The 19,744-nt window shown below is 39.7% G+C and overlaps 1 protein-coding gene across 2 annotated transcripts in view; it reads left to right on the top strand.

Annotated features, from left to right (window-relative positions):
- The window catches only part of LOC138000489 (transcriptional regulator ATRX homolog), a 44,253-nt gene extending 24,815 nt beyond the window's left edge, over window positions 1-19,438 (top strand). Inside the window, exons 6-18 of one of the 2 annotated variants that reach the window (XR_011123138.1) lie at window positions 858-2,684; window positions 4,595-4,732; window positions 4,965-5,145; window positions 7,576-7,713; window positions 8,730-8,905; window positions 9,138-9,282; window positions 10,614-11,592; window positions 12,953-13,130; window positions 14,338-14,370; window positions 14,884-15,240; window positions 16,463-16,625; window positions 17,956-18,604; window positions 18,665-19,438. Coding sequence is in view for 1 of the 2 variants with exons in the window: in XM_068846944.1 (XP_068703045.1) it covers window positions 858-2,684; window positions 4,595-4,732; window positions 4,965-5,145; window positions 7,576-7,713; window positions 8,730-8,905; window positions 9,138-9,282; window positions 10,614-11,592; window positions 12,953-13,130; window positions 14,338-14,370; window positions 14,884-15,240; window positions 16,463-16,625; window positions 17,956-18,455 (4,815 nt within the window). In the remaining variant the exon portion in view is untranslated. Of the gene's footprint in view, window positions 1-857; window positions 2,685-4,594; window positions 4,733-4,964; window positions 5,146-7,575; window positions 7,714-8,729; window positions 8,906-9,137; window positions 9,283-10,613; window positions 11,593-12,952; window positions 13,131-14,337; window positions 14,371-14,883; window positions 15,241-16,462; window positions 16,626-17,955 lie in introns of both variants that reach the window. The other variant, XM_068846944.1, reaches the window with a different exon arrangement.
- Window positions 19,439-19,744: the final 306 nt, after the last annotated feature.

Genomic DNA, 19,744 nt, shown 5'->3' on the forward strand with positions numbered 1-19,744 from the left:
AGAGGATTGAAATGGATTGAATTTGGGTAAATTTAAAAAACGTCGGCCCACCTTTTTTTTAAATTTGTATCAGTCTATATCAAAATGTCATGTACAAAGCTGGAAAATCATTCTGAGTTGTTATGTGGTGTGATTTTGCAAATGAAAGACTCTTGCTCTGCCAATTTGACGTTTAGAGCTCATAATTAACAAAATTAAACAAAATAACCTAAAATAGCATGACCTAGCCCCTTTAAGGTAAAATTCTTAGGGGAAAATCAGGAAATTGACTGCATGAAAACTGAGGTCAGTGACAGCTGTTTTGGGTGAAAATGATTGTCAAGGATGAAAATTTTGTTGTTTGCTCGGTAGATTAACCCATTGACACCTGAACCACCCTGGACCTCCCCCATTGATGAGTAAAATCTATTAAGTTCCACTTATAGGAGTCAATGGGTTTTCCAAGTTGCATGCTCAAAATACCATCTTTTTGCCAATTGTTTAGTCTCCCTTACCAAAGTTCTAAGGTTTTGTGTCAATTAGTTCCGCTTCACTGTCTGTTGTGCTATGTGTTTTGCATGACATGCAGTTCCATTCACAGCGCATGAGTGTCAGTGTATGGCTTGTCCCAAGGAAGGCACCAGTTCCCATTTGTTTATAGAAGTAAAGTCCTGTTAGTTAGATTAATACCATACCATGTCATGCTCCTGTATTCACATGGATGAATGAATGACACATAGATGCTGACACAGAACTTATGTGTACTGTGATTTGCTTAGCGCAAGAAGCACAATGCTTCTGGCAACTTTCAGGGATACTCTATACTTGTAATGAATGTACAGGAATTTACACTTCTTTTCACACTTTTGTTTTGCTAGAAATGCAATCAGTATTACAACTCAGGGCCATTTACACGGGATGAATTGGGAATTGATGAACAGTGTCGTTGGTGTGGAGATGGTGGCTCTCTCTTGTGCTGTGACAAGTGTGACAAAGCTTTCTGTAAACCTTGCATAAAAAGAAATTTGGGAAAAATCACTTTGAGGGAGATTGTCAGTGCACCAGAAGGAGTTGAGTGGTTGTGCTTTTCTTGCAATCCTAAACCATTATCAAAACTCATTAGAGCCTGCAATCGAATTATGAAGATTGTACAAACTCGCAAAGCTCAAAAAACAATTTTCAAAACAAAGAAAGGACCTTTGTTAACTGATACTCCAAATCAAAAGGAGAGACGAAATAGACTTAGTAGTCTAACTGAAAACTTGGGAATGAATTCTGATGGGGCTTTATCTCCAAGTGAAAGTCAGACCAAAAAGAATGTGGCAGGCACAAGTGAAGATGATTCTGATTTTGTGCAGAACAAAACAGAAGAGGCAAAGTACAGGAAACAGAATGGTTCTTTAAAGGATGTCATTACTATACAGGATGAAAGTGACAGTGATGATTTTGTAAATAGTGACAAAGTTTCAGAGAAAAAGACTGCGAAAGGCAAAGCAAATCGCGGTATGAAAAGGAACATGGAAAAGACTGTTAAAAAAAGGGATTATAACAGCAGGCCACAGAGAAGTAAACAAAATGACAAAAAAGTGAAAAATAGGATAGATTCTGATATCTGTTTGGACAAACGAAAGTCAAAAGTTAAATCAGCTAATAAAAAAGGAAAAAATAAAATTCTCTCAGTGAAAACATCGAAGGGAGGGCAAGGCTCTGGATCAGAGTCAGACCTTTCTGACTTTATATCAATGGTTAACACAACAAACAGGCAAGCAAAGAAACATGGGGGAAGGCAACGTAAAGACAAAGCACAGGGCTATCTTATATCAACATCAGAGGAGGAAGATGAAGAGAGCTCAGTGGATGAAGATGAAGAGAGCTCAGAGGATGAAGATGTGGACAGTGAGAAGGATAAGAGGACCAGAAGATCAAGAAAGTCTAGTGTTTCACAAAAGCAGACAAGGAAACGCCGTCGTAAAGTGACTTCATCAGAAAACGATTCAGAGTTTTCAGAGAACCAGTCAGGAAGTGATACACCAGATAAGAAAGGGAAGCAATCACAGAAGCGAAGGAGAAAAGAAAAAGTTGCATTGGAAAGTGATGAAGAGGATGACAGTGATGATGATGACAAAGAGATTGGTAGCAAAAACAAAAGAAAGTTGAGTCGAAAATCTAAAAAGAGTGATTCAGAATCTGAGAAGGACAAGAAAAATGTTAACAAGAAGGGAAAAGGGAAGACCAAAGGAAAGAAAAAGGGAGGTAAGAAGAAGAAGAAGCATTACATTGAAAAGGATAGTGGTGAGTCAGAAGAGGTGGATGAGGAGGAGGAGGTCAGCCCGTCAAAACGTAAGGGTCGTAAGAAAATCCGTAAACTTATTAAAGATGAGAAGCTCACAGAAGAAACAAAACGTGCACGTAAGTTGGAGGAAGAGAGAAGAAAGCGTTTGTTAGAACGGACTCGTAACAACGAAGACGATATGCCGGGTGAGACAGCTAAAGTGCACAAACTTGTGCTGGAGTCTGACCCAACAACCAAGGAGTCCATTGTTGAAGTTAAAGAGGATCTCCTGCAGTATCTAAAACCTCATCAGTGTAGAGGAATTCAGTTCATGTATGACTGTGTTATTGAGTCTGTTAATTCATGGAAAAAGGATGAACCTGGTGGAGGGTGCATACTGGCACATTGCATGGGACTTGGAAAGACTCTGCAGGTGCGAAGTGTGTAATGTTATAGTTACTGGTACATGGTCTTCAATTATCCTGTCTGCTGAAATGCGTGACTGTATTGTAGAGCTGATTTGCAGAAAAGATAAAAAATTTCAGAGCTGAAAAATGCGCATCATATTTTTGTTGCCTTGTTTTCTTGTAGGAACAGGTTTTTGAAGGAGGTAGGATGCTTTAATATTATTGGCCACTCTTATTATGTTTTCATTGGCATTTGTTGCATATGACTTGCAACAGATTTCATAAGTTAAGTGCTGTTAACTTTACAAGATTTTTGAAAGCTAAGTAATTTTGTAAAGTTACAGCAAGTTCAAAGGGTTTAGCAGTTTGTGACATTCAGTCCTGGGAAATTTTACGGGCCATTTTCGGGTGTCACAATTCCCTTTGTATCTCAAGAACGGAGAGGATTTAATCCATCAAACTTCAGTTATTTTTCTTTTTGTTACCTTGAAAGCATGTTAAAAGACAGGCTTTCCAAAACAAGCGGTGCATAGGTGACAGGTGAAATGACAGCTGGAATAGCCAATGAAATTAATGTGAACAAACTGTCGTGCTTCACTGGTACGTCAGTTGAGCACGGAAATTTGGTGATAAGTAGTGAATTCATGAAAAGAAAAAATGTCCTCTGGTGGGAGATAAGAAAGCCTGTTTTGTTAGTTTTAATAAACTAATACTTCTTTGAAGTAAAGAAGTGTCAGCATTGAAATCTCCTTACAGTGGTCAATTTACTCTTATAAACTCATTGAACATTTGTCTCAGAGTTAGTCACTAAGGTTGTAGATTGGGAGGTTTTGACTGCTTACTGCTGCTTATTATTCTCTCCTCACCCAAATAACATCAACAGGGATAACAAAATCGAAAATTCCTGAAGGTTGAATAACCTATTACTCAGCATAACAATAAGGACCAAATCCATCTATCACAGCAGACCACCATTATACGTAGTAAATATAGTAGCACATAATCAATTGACCCTATCACCTAACCCTAACCAAGGAAACTAACAGTAAGCAGGGGAAACCCTACAATCTACAAATTAAGGGAGCGTTCAATTGACCCTATTCCGCAATAAGAATACATTGAGTGAGGATGAAAATGGTATGTTTGGTGCATTTCGAAGCAGCAAGGATAATAAAAATATGTTTAAAATAGCATTTTGGCAGATATTTGATAATTTTAGTGTGAATGTCCGGGAAAACGAAAGATTTCTAACGTGTATTCCTTGTATTCCTCTTCCGGATTACGGTCACTCGAACGCACCCTAAGTCACTTATAATGTTGTGAGACAAACAGTCATACATCTTATTATTAATTTTATTTTCCACCACAATGACCAATAATCACTTGTTTTACAATTTATTTTTAAGTCATTTGATACACCAAATCTCTTTATGAAAACTTGGGATTATATGATAGGTTGGATACTAACTTCTTACTAACCGAGTGCAAGGGCTGTACTGGGGAATATTGGCCCGAGGTCGTGGCAGTACGGACCGAGCACAGCGAGGTCCGTACAAAAACAACCGAGGGCCAGTATTCCCCAGTACGGCTCAAGCTAGCTTGATTAGTAAGTAGTTTATTATAATTATGGCTTTTTAATTACCTTTTGCTTTGTTTTTGCAAGCCCGTAATCGGCCCGTGGGCATTACGGGAGAATAATGCCCTACAATTCAGTCACAATTAGCCAATCAGAGCGCGCGTTATATCGGCTACAAACACAAGCCATATAATAATAGGCCTTATTGACTGCCTTAGCTTCCCATAGAATCAAGCATTGGCTGCTCTGATTTGCAAGAACAAATATGATAAAAATGAAATGACATAAAAGGAAGAACAAAACAAGCAGGGTGTTAACAAGCAAACCTAGTTTTTTTGTTGTGGTCAATTTCTTTTTTAGGTTGTTGGACTTGTTCACACACTGATGACACACAAAGAAATCAACATGCAGAGAGTAATGGTTGTGAGCCCACTTAATACAGTGCTAAACTGGCAAGTTGAGTTTGACAAGTGGCTGAGTGTAGATGACAGGCTTGAGGTAAGATTCTAACATTTCAAGTCAAAGGAAACATGTTAGTGCCCTTGACACTGACAACAAACTTCCTCTCAGTTATTGGTATTATGCAAATTGTGCCCTATTCATGTATGTAACAAATAATGGAAAGGGCAGATGAAAAAATATATAGAATGCAATTCACTGCCTTGTTCTTGAATCTACCAAGTTAAACTTTTTTAGTGTTAACTCATTTTTAACTCCTAATTTTACTTAGGTACTGATACTACAAGATGTGAGTGGAGACAACTGGCGCAGAGCAGACATGCTTAATCATTGGTTCAAGTATGGTGGTGTTTTGATCTTGGGTTACTCCATGTATCGTAATTTGTCCCAGTGTTTTCGAGTCAGAAGCAAGAACCAGAAGAAGATATTTCAAGAAGCTCTTGTTAATCCTGGTAGGAAAGATTCTTAGAATATAGTTTTTGGGGATGTAGGGTTTTCTGAAAGGATATGTATTCTGAAAAGAGTACATTCCATGAAGTTGACAGAGGAAGTGGTAAATAAGAACAATGAACTTAATTAAACTGTCAACTGTGTTAAGCACTTGGGCACTAATTGGGTACCCTGTACAGAGAGTGTCTAATCGGCATGGGTGGGTGAGTCGTGGGTCAGAGATGCTCCATGTATACACGTCATGTAACCCTAACCCTAACCGTAAGGAAAAATGTTTATAGTTAATGGGAGACAGTTTTCCTTTGTTCAACTTTTCATAAAAGGAGTTTGGGGAAATTAATTCATGGGTGGGCAATTGCAAATTTGGACCAAGCACTGTGGGAGCTAATAATTATATATATATATTTTTTCTTCAAACAAATATGACCCACAACCCACCCACCCACCCATGCGATTTAGCTTCACCCCTGTACAGAAATCAATCATATTGATTCAACTCATACCAACAAACACCAAGTCAAGTCTTGGAATCAAAATGCAGGCCACATGGTTGGAAGTAGAGTGTTCTCACCACTGTGCCATTCCTGCTCCCCAACTTATCTGTTTCAATAGTACTTTTTCTAGAACGATCATTTTTTACTTGATCAACTGCAAGAGGCAAGAACTTAAATTGCCTATGAAGTTACCGTAAACGTCCATGTATAAGCCGCACTTTTTTTCACAAAATTGAAGCCATAAATCAAGGGTGCAGCTTATCCTAAGCTAATTAATATTCATACAACTTCTTAAGATCTCAGCAAAGAAACAAAAAAGAAACTGAGAGCATGTTGCTGTTGTTTATTGACTTTTTAATGAGTGGTGGCTCCTAAAGGAGCCGTTTGTTTCTTCGAGTGTTTATCAGCGAATCTTGCTCTCCAAGAGTTCTTTCAAGCGATTAATTTTCGCTTTACTCGAACAAGTAAACACCAACCTACAATTGCAAGGAATCTCCATTCCTCGGCACAGCAACGGCACAGCTGTTTGCAGTGACGTCTTCGGCCAGTCACTTCCATGCATTATATCTTTCTGCCACGTGTGATAAAATACCACAAAATTTGCGAGTACTCGCGAGGTAAATGGCCGACTGTTTCGTTGTCCTTGACCACCTTCTCGGCAAATTTGTCGACTGCATTATCAAGTTCCTGTTCTGCATGTTTTTTTTTTTCGCCTATTGCCGGTTTCCAAACATCTTTATAGGCCCTGGCCCAGACTCCTCCCAACATTTAAAGCTTGGCCACTAAGGACTCGTTCGTTTTGTTTCAATCGAAGGAATTTCAACTTTATGGTGAAACCTTGATTGTTTGTCCTTGTTGGTTTATAGCAATAGAAGGTTACTGGAACTTCAAACTTTATTGTACTACATTTTTTTTACAAAATCTGCGCTTCTAAATTCCGGGTGCGGCTTATCTACGGATGCGGCTTATACATGGATGTTTACGGTATTAAAAATGATGATGATGATAATGATAATTATGAAAAAAAGATTGATGGTAAATGTTTGAAGGATTTAAGAAACTGACAGATGTTTGAAATCAGTCAATCACAGCTTTGAACAGGACCCATGAACCTGATAGGCTACACTGATTGACCACAGTGTAACACCAAAACTGTTGAGTGGAATTTAAAATACAGGGTTTGCGCCAGTATGTTGGCTGGAGTAAGTAGACCGAAGCATCTTATGCCCGAGAATATAAATTCCTTTACAATGCAAAGTTGAGATTAGCCATCTGTCCAAGTTTGATGCTTTTAGGTCGAACAGAGATCAAGTTTCAGACTTTGAAACATACTTAAAAAGCCATAGAAACATCTCTAATTTTGAGTCTGCGTCCCCCAAAACCATATAAATTCTTAAAATATTTTATCAGATTTGGGACAACTGGAAAGTCCTGTCATGGACCTACCATTTGGAAATAGTTGAGGTGAAAATCACTTTTTATGCCAATTTTTATGAATATGACACAAATGGTATTAAACTTTTAAGAGTTTATATCGTTTTTGGGGACTCAGCCGCAAAATTAGAGGCATTTGTATGGATTTTTAACTGTTTTTAAGTCAGTAACTTGTGATGGTGTCAATTTATTGATTGGTTCAAATTTGAAATTCGCTTCAGCTCCCTGCACAATTCTGGAATACTCTACAGGCTCCATCTCACAACCTTTCAATATTGATAACCCTGCAGGACGCACACACTATTTGCAAAGGGTAGGGCATGGGTTTCCCGGTGTTGTGGTCTGTCCTCTGTGGTAAATCATAGTTTAGAGGGTGAATGCTCTGAGATACCAGCTAGATATGATAATGACTGTTGAGCAGTAAGTGGCCTTGAAAGACAGCAAAAGGATAAACATTCTGAGAAATGAACTATTTCCAATAAGTTTTTAATTTGGATTTTGAAGGTCCTGACCTTGTAATTTGTGACGAAGGACATATTCTGCGGAATGATGCAACTGCTATTTCTAAAGCCTTGAATGGTATCAAAACCAGAAGACGTATTGTGTTGACTGGAACTCCTTTGCAGAATAACCTTATTGAATGTAAGTATGATAAGAGGAGATCTTCACACTTGATGCATACTTAATAAAGCCAAATACCTTTTGCTGCATGAACAACTGTTTCTGGGAATTTTATGCCACGATTTTGTTAAATGAAAATATTCCTTTAAAACAAGATCAACACACTTCATTTTGTCTGCTTTTCTGCGTTTGCTGTTTAGTTTTTAGTTTATGTTAGCCTTGCAGTATTGTTTCCTCTTTCCATGTTTTATTCTGGCTGTTCTTACCAAGGAAGCAAGTCATACACCTCTTACCCATTACAAAACGGGCTGAAAATGGAAGAAGAGTTGTGTTTTTATCAATGGTGACTCAGCTCGGGTATACTCATAAGAAATCTGTGCTGTTAACAGTAGCTGAATTTATGATCTAGATTTCTTGAACTACGTGCAGCTTCAGTTAGCATCCTACCAGGGCTTAAAGTGAAGTTAAAATAAACACCGAATCGTGATAAGAACCTCTTACTAACGGTCCACGAGGTCCATACTGCGGAATATTGGCCCAAAGTCGTGGCGAGGTTCATACAAAAATGTCTGAGGGCCAATATTCCCCGGTAGGATCCTGAGGAAGTGAGGTAAGTAAGTTGTTTGTTATGTGCCATTTTCTTTTCAGTGAACTTTGAACGGTGACCTTTCGTATCATTCACTACTTGCACAATCCCATAATGCAATGCGTTTGTATCTTTACATAAAAACAATAGATAATCAGTTCACTGAAGAACCCCCAAAAACGTATTGCATTATGGGATTGTGCAAGTAGTGAATTAACCAAAAAACATGTAAAGCTAAATTCCACTTGCTTTAATTGTACTGTTGTGATGAAAAAATAAATTTCCCAGGAAAGAGAAAAAATATGCAAACGGGCCATTTCCGTGGCAACGGCCCATACTGTAGAATCCTGACCGAAAACCAGCCAATCAGACTGCTCCGTTTAGCCTGAGAATTGCTTGCCATGATGACCTTTATCCTGGTGAAATGAATGAAAATTGATTGTCCTTTCAGATCACTGTATGGTGAGTTTCGTGAAACCCAGCTTGCTTGGTACCCGGAAAGAATACACAAACACATTTGTAAATCCCATTCAGAATGGCCAGTGTGCAGACTCGACTGCGATGGATGTCCAGCTCATGAAGCAGCGATGTCATGTGCTTCATAAGATGTTGGAAGGTTGTGTGCAGGTTGGTACAGGGGAAGGATTTGTTGACATCGAACTGACCTGGCTTGCAGTTATCAAAAGGCACATTCCTTTGACTTCCGCTTTTCTTTATTATAGAAAGATAGTACTATAATCTGTTTATGCTTAAAGACCAAATTTTCGCTTTGATCAGCTGGCTGTCAGAGTTATTTGTGCAATCGTTTGTTTGTTTGTTTGCGTATTTATTTATATATTTATTTCTTTGTTTACTTCAGAGGATGGATTATTCAGTGTTGATTCCTTTCCTTCCTCGTAAACATGAATATGTAATCAAGGTTCGCTTGTCAATTCTTCAGAGGACGTTATATCACCATTTCCTCAGCACTTTTGTATACCCTGAAGGAACTTTGGGGAAGAAAGGTAGGCAACACGTTGATTTGTTATATTTCTCAAATAGTATGCGCGTTGTGATTTGTCAGTTTATCGGGCCATCTTCTACAACATGGTCCGTTGACTTTGTGGCGTATTTTCCTGCTAGATTTGATTACCAAAAGGTGTAATATATGTCTTACTGGTCTCCTTTTTTTCTGACCTCACTGCAATTCTTATTTGTGGCCTCCTCGCTTTGCACTCGGGTTATGATTTGAACTGGAAAAATCCGGGCCTTGATTCGCTTTAAGTTCCTCAGGAATTTAACCAACTTGGCGATCTTAACAGAGATTTAGGGAGGCTCAAACCAGTTTCAATACTTTCAACAAACTGTGGTATTTGGAAAGATTGATTCACATAACAGCAAAGTTAAGGTACCATGTAGACCTCTTTTATAATGACGACCAAATAAAATATTCTTCTGTTTTGATGCTAATAAGCCTTTCTACCCTCGCTACGACATTTTTGTTTCATAATGAGCACAGTGGGTCTCATTAAGGGTGCCTTCGATTGACCCTATTCCGGAATAAGAATACGTGGAGTGATGATTTAAAACGGTATGTCTGGCGTTTTGAAGCAACAAGGATAATAAAGATGTGTTTAAGATAGCATTTTAGCTTGTGTTTGACAGTGTTAAAACTTAATGTGAATCTTTGTATAAACGAAGGATTTCTAACTTCTATTCAATGTATTCCTATTCCGGAATATAGTCAATCGAACGCACCCTAACATAAATACAAAAGAAAGTAAAGGAGGTTGACATTTATGAAAGTGGTCCACGAGACATCAATAATTGCTTCACAAGTTACACTCATCCACATGGCGTAATAGGTTATCCTGGCAAGAAAAGAGCCATCTTAAAACACCCTATATTTTGTATTTAAACGCTTGTATGTCAAAAAGAACTCGGTGACCTACCATTTGTATCACTGGAAAGTGATTAACAGGCTAAGATAAAAACTTTATGCAAAGTTTTAAAAATATATATCTGGAGATAATGCAGAGCCACCTTCACAGCTGGAAGAGTTAATAGTAGCCGGCAAAACAGCCACTTATGTAAACTCTGGGTGGCAACCCGAACTGCAGTTAAAACATTCTTGGGCATTGGTTTCGCCCACATTCAGACCAAACCGTTTAGAGTATTGTTACTCAGCAATGCAAATTTGATGGCATCAAGGCACCTTAAGATAGAGCCCAGTATTTCCGTTGCCTCGTGTACAAATCAAGCTGGTTAATCAACAAACCACACGTAAATATCAATGTGCTTATTGCTTTTATGAATTCTGTGCAGTCGTACTGAGACAGTTAATTCGCTTTTGCAGGAGTCTCACTATTCTCCGATTATCAAGCTCTTATGCGTATCTGGACTCACCCATGGTGTCTTAAACTTGAGGCACTGAGGCGACCCGAGAAGTTCATAGACAGTGACAGTATGGATGACTTTGTAGTGCACACAGATGAAGAAGAAGAAGACCAAGAAAACGAGGACGAGGAACATATGGAATGGGAAAGTTCCTCGGAGGAGGAAGTCAACTTTTCTTCAGAAAGCGACGAGGACAGTAAAAGGAAGCAACGAAGAAGAAGAAGGGGGAAGGAGTCCAGTTCAGATGAAGAAGAAGAAGATGACGATGAGGAAGAGGAAGAGGAGGAGGAGGTGGAGGATGAAAGCGATGGTGACAGTGAGGACGAGGAAGTTGTACTTCAGCCTTCAAAGTCGTCAAAAAGGACTAATGCATCAACAGTGAACATAGATGGCGAAGAAATTACTGTCGTGAACATCAACAACAGAGCTGGGACATCTGGCAGGAAACTCCGAGACAAAGATCCTCAATCCGGTAAGAGAGACACCGAAGAGAGGAAAGGGAAGGCAACAACAAAGAGTGAAGCTAAGGGCATTTCTAACAGTGGCTCTGACAGTGCACTCTGCAGTAGCAGCGCTTTTGGAAGTACCCGTTCAGGCACGGCTTTCAAAGATGTGGAGGATGTGGAGATCGAGGATGAGAAGGAATGGTATGATGAGTTTTTGACTGAAGCAGATGAACTTAATGAACAGCTTAGCGGCAAGCTTGTGTTGTTGATGGAGATTCTTGCGGATGCAGAAGCAGTCGAAGACAAGGTCCTTGTATTCAGTCAAAGCTTAGTGACATTGGATCTCATAGAGAAAATGCTGGGTGGCGGGGAGATTGGCGGCGACAGAGAAAACTGGTGTCGAGGCTGTGATTATTTTCGTATGGATGGGTCGACAAGCGCCGCCATGAGGCAGCGATGGGCTGACATCTTTAATGACGAGGACAACAAAAAGTAAGTTTCTGTCAGCAAAGGGAAGTCATATTTAAAATATGACTTCGAAATTATCGGCAGTCCGGTCGTCCCCGACGACCAGAAAATTTACCGGGCGACTAGTTTTCGGTAAAATAAAAAGCTTGGTTGCCCGAAGAAAAAACAACGGACAATTCCGCCAAAAACAGAAAATGTATTACTTAAGCAGTATTCGACTCACTTGACGGTTTTCTGTTGTCAATGTCTGATAGTAGTGTGAAGTCGATAATAATTAATTTGCCGCAGTTGAGCATTTCCCCGTGTTTTGAATATCTGTGGCTTTGACAAAAAATTGTCCGAAAGGAAAATTCACATGTTGCTGGCGAGATTGAAGACTCCATTTTGAAAATGCTCAAAACCCAGACTTCCACAAAAAAAACCACAGGCGCACACTTAGAACTATGGGATACTCAAGCTCCAACGCCATGCGATTGCTCAACACGGTGTGCATTTAATCGTTCAGGGGATTTCCTAATGGGCAACCAAACATTTATCAGGGCAACCAAATTTCAGGTTTTAGTTTTCCGGCAGGGACAACCTGGAATTTTTTTAAATTTCGAGCACTGTATTTTTAACTTTAGATATGAGATTATTTTCCAAGCGAAAGATTATCAGATTTAAGGGAAAAGGCTGTAAAGAAACCTGAGGAGAAAAAAACAAAAACAAAAAAAAAACAAACAAAAACGGAACTCGAGGCCTCGACCGTACGATTTCGCTGCCACTTCTTTGACAGCCAACAACGTTTGGTCCATTGGGTATTTCACTGTTTGTTTATTTTGATCGTTTGCGCGATCTGTGGGTCGCTCCACCTAAGTGATCTGCATAAGTGAAGGCTCCATGGGAGCCGAAACAAATTTGTGTTGTTGAACACATTCGAGCCTCCTTCCATGATCATTTTTGACATTTAGATATCTGCCCTTTCACTGCAAAGCAATTGTTTCTTCTCTGAGAATTGCCCTTTTCACGGTTCGTTTTTCTCATTTGCATTACAATGTAATCTAACGTGGGTGCGAGGCAATTTCGGGTTAAAACTAAAAAATAGCCTGAAATTGCCTCACATACATGCTAGATTACATTGTAATGCAAATGAGAAAAACCAACCGTGAAAAGGGCTATTCAGTGTAAAAAAGTCAAATATTATGGTTTCGCTCCGAAAATGGCACTCAGCCATTCGTCGTGAAAAGATATCATTATATCGTTCAACTCTGGCTAGTGCCCTCGCCACATAAAACAGAGGACCGATTACAAGGCAAGTTATACTTCATTTAGATCTTCATTGGCCCAATGAATAGTTACTGTGACTTCTATCAATGGCATGTTGTTTTTATTTTCTTAATTCCAGTGCTCGCTTGTTTCTCATCTCAACCAAAGCGGGTGGACTGGGTATCAATCTAGTGGCTGCCAATCGTGTAATCGTATTCGATGTGTCGTGGAACCCTTCTCATGACGTGCAGTCCATCTTCAGAGTCTACCGCTTTGGTCAATCAAAACCTGTGTTCGTCTACAGATTCATAGCACAAGTGAGTGATAAGCGAAGTTATCGCGGTGCGTTTGGATAAATTGTTAAATGAATGGCTTTGTAAGTGCTGCAGCTATTCTTGATCCTTGACGTATAAGCACGCGACGAGAAATTCACTAGAGACACAGAAACGGACGAGTTTATTAATTTTTGAAAACGTTGGAGAAGGCAGGGAACCTAGCGAAGAGATTGTTAGCGTTAACACTGAGTCAGCAATTCAGGGAGAGATGCAAAATTCTTGCTTTCTCTGGTTCCGACTGAAGTCTGCTTTTCACTTGCGACGTAAAGCATGAGCGGAATTAGGACACGTGGACGCATTAACATGCTTTGATCCTTTTTCAAGAATCCTATAATTAACACGCTACCGGGTTGGTTGTTTGTGCTTGTGCTTACGTCGCTCGTGAAAACCAGCCCTTTCGTGATTAACGCATGCAACACACGCTCACACTGTAACGTATCGCTCATGTAAATCACTAATAGGGACCTTAATTTAAGCAAGGACGACGACGACGGCTACGAGAACGCAACAAATTTGCATATTCAGTAGGCAAAAACAATAGCTTTGCACGCCCTGCACGTGCGTTTCACATTTTGATACATTTCTTTGCCGTTCTCGTCTTGACTACGACGTGAAATGATCAAATTTGAGGTCATGTGGAGGACGACAGCACATGACGACGAATTTTCAAATTTCTCTTTAACTGTCCACACCGTTCTCATCAATTTTATTCTTGGATTGCGCATTCACACTTTCCAAGCCGAACGACATGGAGTAATCGTAAAGTTATTACAGTAACGGGAAATAATAATTTATTTTTAGGCAACGTTCTCGTAGCCGTCGTCGTCGTCCTTGCTTAAGGTCCCCAACGACATTAATGAACAACATGTCATGGCGTCTGTGTGTTGCTTCTGCTGTACTGACCACTCCCCTTAGGGCCTTTTTCATATTCAACAGAATGGAACCACAGCTTTTTAAGAATCCTAGAAGGTATCGGAACAGCTACCGGTCTCGAACCCGGAATCTGTGGATCTCAAGGCAAACGCTTGACGCTGCCGTCTTTGCATGCACCTCCCGACAAAGTAATCTGAACTCGGAACTCCACCACAGATATTCGCGCCAACCGTGGAAAAATGCCTGTAAATTTACTTTCTAGGACTAGCGACTTCCTTAAGTTTGTTGCTTAATTTTGTTTCTTTTGTGTCGTTAGGGAACCATGGAGGAAAAAATTTATGACCGACAGGTACTACACTATTGTAACGTTATTGTGTTAAATGTTGTAGTGATTAGCGAATAGGTGATTTTCACCCGACGTCACAGCGGCCATGTTGCTGGACAGAACAATAGGAAAAAATGTCTTTTGGGAATTTTCAGGTTTTTTTTTCAATGCAAAACATGGGCCATAATTTGTGATTGTTTTGTGCACCGACGTTGCCGCATCATCACGTGATTGAAAGCCATCTATTGGCATTAACAGAAGGTCATGACCTTGAAGCGTTTTACTCTGGTTTAGAGCTGGGGTTGTTTTAGTATAAAAATTTCTTTATTTGGTTGTAACTTAGCTCGTGCATTTTCCCGCGCGTGCAGCTTTGATCTTATTTTTGTCCATATTTGGGCATAAGTTTGGCGTCCTAAAATCCTCAGCGGAAAAAAAGTTGCAAGTCACACGCTTCAAGGTCACGTGCCTCTGGCAGGAAATAATCAGGTACCAGGGTTTTCAACCCTTTCACCGTCGTCCCTCGAATCCTCGTTGTAGGTGACGAAGCTTGCGATTTCCGGCCGTGTGGTCGATGAACAGCAGATTGAGCGACACTTCAATGCGGCCGATCTCTCAGAACTTTACACGTTCAACCCAGAGTTGTTGGAAGAAGACAAAGTAGCAGCTGCTGGCAAAAACCAACAAGATGCAATGGATACAGAAGCCGAAAATGGCAATGAGGCCATAAGTGGACTTGGTGTTCGAAAAGATGAAAACTCAGAGAAAGAAAGCAGGAACGTAGAAGAGAGTGTAGGTGCTGAAAAGTGCGAAATTTCTGCGGGTAATAGTGGTACGTCGAACCAAACTGGAACCGAGACAAAAACACCAGAGGCTCCAAAAATGCCGCTTCCGAAGGTATGTGCACGAAGATGACATCATACTGAACTAAACATTAACCCTTGAACCCTTCAGAGCGACCGAATATCACCAATTGAAATTTTAAATTCTCCAACAGTATCACCCGTGAATCAAGCATACAGGCCATAAAGCCCCATCTACACGTTGTAACATTGTTAGAAGAACACGCCCAAACATTGTTATAAGAATTCTTCTAACAATGTTGGATACGCATGTAACATTGTTGGAAACACATCACTTTAGTTCCTTTAGTCCACCTTCGCCATTTTGGATTGCTCATGGTTCTCGGATTTGAGACTGGGCCCTTAACTGTGATTGGTCTTTGCAATACAACATTGTCGAAAGGGAAGCTACACGCTTGAACATTTGTTGTATGTTGGAGAAAATGTGTGATCGAAATCAAAACATTCTTCCAACAAAAAAAATTTTGAACAAACGTCATTAAACATGCATGCTTCACGTCCTATCATTGTTGATCCAAGAAATGTTTTACAACAATGTTTGAACGTGTAGCCGTGGCCTAAAAATGAAGAGAATGATCCCTTCGGTGCCAAAACAATAGGCTATCATACGATCGGGCAAATGGATGAGAAAGAGTTCGTCTTGATGACATATTTTTAGTTTCTTGGTGTTTATTTTCTCTGCAAAAAGGAGAATGTGACGTTTTGTCCTGACGTTTTTGCATCAGTTTAATTCTAGTCTCAACCGACAGGCTTGTCGGTGGTAGACGCGAGTGATTCTGCTTTTAAAGCTTTGACCCGGACCAGGGATCTTTTTCTTCTTGAGCGCCTGTTAGGTTGTGCCATGTATCAGTGAGATAGCTTGCTTTCTAAAGTCTTCGTTTGCCTTGCTTTTATCTGCGTTTCTTAGCAGATCGTTACGCAAGTTTTTGTGAACGCTCCCTAACCCACCTTGGCAGATAAACAACACTGTTTAGGCAGAGAATAACTGCTTGGTTAGGCACTCACCACTGAATGGTTAGCTTTCATAAATTGTTCTGGTGACACCATATTTAAACATTTAAACTTAGTAAAAGTTTAGTAAGATCGTTTGGTACTTTATTTACAAAAAAATAAGTGTCTCACCTTGTTTTGGAGTATCCATTCTAGTAACGACCCTTAATTTACCAGTGGTGGTCCCATGTGCACAGGGTTTTTTTGAGTGGCTTTGTTTTTCCGATATGACCAACCCTAAATGAAGTCTGTAAATCGTTTTCCAGGATGCCGTTTTAGCAGACCTGATCAACCGCCTTCATCCCAAGTGGATCGTGAATTACCACGAACATGACTCGCTGCTGCAAAATATCGAGTCTGAAAAGTTGACTGAAGATGAGATGAAGGCTGCATGGGAAGCGTATGAGGCAGAAAAGTCTGGAAAAACTGGTATGTGACTTGTTTAGCTGGTTTTGAGTCCTTTTCCGTTTTTGGAAGGAGGGAATTAGCCTCCTTTTTATAGATCGTTTTCACTCACTTTTCTAAAACGGAAGGAAATAATCTCTTTAAAAATATAATTCAATTCTCTGAGGATTGATTGGCTAGCGTCACCAGTGGGGCCGCTGTACACCAATATGGCGGAATTGACGCCATGTAAAAATGATCCATTCTGCTCCCGATAGCTGACGGAATGAACAAAACATTGTTTACCCTGAACACACAGCATTAGTGTTCTTTTGGGGTCTTGTTAATGTAAAAATGACTGGGAGGTCGTTTTTGAAACCATTTCAAGGGTTCTCATGTTTCTTATAACGGTTGATTGGAATGGAAATTGAGATAAACGATTGTGAATTATGATTATTATGATTATTATTATTATTATTATTATTATTATTATTATTATTATTATTATTATTATTATTATTATTATTATTATTATTATTATTATTAGTCGTTCTCAATTAGAAGGGAAATGCTTGAGTAGGAGGAGACCTGATCAATGCAGGCAGCCCCAAAGAGGGGAGATTTTATAAGACCAAACGCCTTGTAGTAGTCGGTGGTGATGGTAGCCATTGACGTAACATGCGACTGCCTTCGTTCCAAACTCGAATATGAAGCGAAATGTTTCTCAAACCAGACAACAACACAGTTTGAAAGCTCTGACAACTTTCAATAGTAATCTAAGTCGATTCGTAATGACTTACCGTGGAAACAACAGGAAAATCCAAAGGAAAATCCGCTACTACACAAATCCGTCACAACTCAAAGAAACGAGTATTATGGTTTTTTCTGCCATGTGATTAGCCCAGCATTCGTTCGGTGGTGCTGGGTGTCCGACGGCAATCCGAAGACTGTAACTCGACGGCCCGAAGAAATGCCGAGTGTACCTCAGAACACAATCGGCAAGGCATAGCATTTATAATCTGGCGAAGTCAGGCATGCAATCTCGAGATTCATTGCGCGATAGCCCCGAGGTGCATTGCAAGATTATTGTGGCTCTCGCTCGCTGCGCTCGTTCGAGCAATTATTATTATTATTATTATTATTATTATTATTATTATTATTATTATTATTATTATTATTATTATTATTACACTGTATTATTATTATTATTGTTGTTGTTATTGTCAAACACAGTTTCACGCAGACCCCATCGGAAAGCCATGTATAATTTTTACGGGAAATTTGTGTCCTAAGAAACAAAATCGTCCTACAAGATTGAATCTTCGTGCCTCTTTGTCTATTAAGTGGACGAAAATTTTTGTTCTCTTATTGCCAGTGTCTGGCCCAGTTCAGGACTCCTTGATGCCGGACCACGCTCAAACGCAGCAGCACGTCGCCGAGCGAATTCGCCTGAACTCGGAAATGTTGCAGCAAATTCAACAGATCAGACAGCTCCAAGAGATGCAACAGCGTCAGGAGGTAGAGGAACGCATGCGCAGAGTTAGACAACAAAGAGAACAGATTTACCAGCGACAGCGGGAAGTGCTAATACAGGAACATCGCCGTCAACAGGATGAAATGCGGCGTCATAATCAGATGCGATTCATTCATCATATGACTCAACCGGGTGCAACACCACAGCTACAGCTTGGACAGAACACTATCAATGTTCAAACGCAGCTGCCTAACGTTGCAGCCCCGCGTCATGCCCCTCCGCCACCTTACCTGTCTATTCAGGTACCTACTGCGGTTCCAATCGGCCTTCGTCTTCCTTCGAGCGTTGGACCTCCCTTGCCAGTAACCCCACCCGCTGCCAGTAACCCCACCAACCGTTAACTTGAGTTTCGGTCCAAACACGGCGCTCACCTTCAAATATTACCCCAGAATCCGTTGTTTAAATGAAAACGCGCCTTGTTGAGCTACCCTCGTAAGCCAGCTTTCATCTACGCCCGGAAAATATTTAAAGTTGTTTACATCACTTTCCTGTTTTTTTTTTTTTTTTTTTTTTTTTTTTTTTGTTTTTTTTTTTTTTTTTTTTTTTAAAGGCAACTAGAGACGAGACTAAGCGATGTCGATCACTTTTTTCATGTGAATAAAGTTATCGCAAGTTGAAAAATAAAGTCGTGAACTTCAAAATATTCTCTTGAGTACAAAAATGCTCTTTAGAACGAATTGTTTTCGGCTTGTTTTGCTGTGCAGCCCACCGTAGCACAGTTGTCGATAGCTATCTGTCTCTCCGGTGAAAACACTCGATTATTGAAAACTAGCATAATATAGCTTGGATGTATAGAAAGTCTTTTTAATGTACTGAACTCATAGCTAATATATATGTTTCAGTCGCTTTGAGTACATTATTCAGCTGGCATTTCACCAGTTTAGTTAAAAAGTATTGTTCAAAATTTCTTTTGGGGGGCAGGCATACTTTAGAAATTTCTGCAGTGTTCGATTATTTTTTAGCTCAGCGTAGTCGTTTCCAATCTACCCACCCTTCGTCCTAATTAATTAATTAATATTTGAATCCCTTCAATTAACAACAAGAAGACCTTGCGAACGTCGTTCGATACTTGTATTTTATCTCCATGCATGAAAACCTTGGAAGGCTTGCCATCTTGTGATCTAGGTCTTGAAAAAATGTCCTTAACTTGTAAAAGGCTTGCGTGTTTGTTTTTGTTTACTTATTTTCTTGTGTAAAAAGCAGAAGACGAAATGAGGTGAACTTATTGTATCATAGTGTTGTTTTTAACCTTAAACGATTATGGGTGGTTATACCTTTTTATTGTCAACTGAAAGGTCTAATTAAAATGTTTCATTTTGTCTGCCTCGAGAAGTGTTTTTTTTTTTTTGTTTTTTTGCGGATAAGTTTTTTTACACTTCGTGATTTACGTATCAGTGGTAAGAGATGGCTGTGCAGCCTCCGCTTTACAAGAGATAGGATCTTCCGACCCCTCCCCTTTGTCTAAAATTTCTTGTCTTACGGGTAAAATCTTATCTGAGATCCAAACTCGTGCATAATCTCTAACTGGTTCGACAAACAAATAGATTTGTTGGGTACGATACGCTTGATTTAGTAGAAAATAACCTGACTTTTTTTCTTGCGGTTTCTATAGAAGGTTCCTTACACACTC

This window comes from Montipora foliosa, chromosome 4 (assembly GCF_036669935.1).
Source record: "Montipora foliosa isolate CH-2021 chromosome 4, ASM3666993v2, whole genome shotgun sequence".
Taxonomy (NCBI): domain Eukaryota; kingdom Metazoa; phylum Cnidaria; class Anthozoa; order Scleractinia; family Acroporidae; genus Montipora; species Montipora foliosa.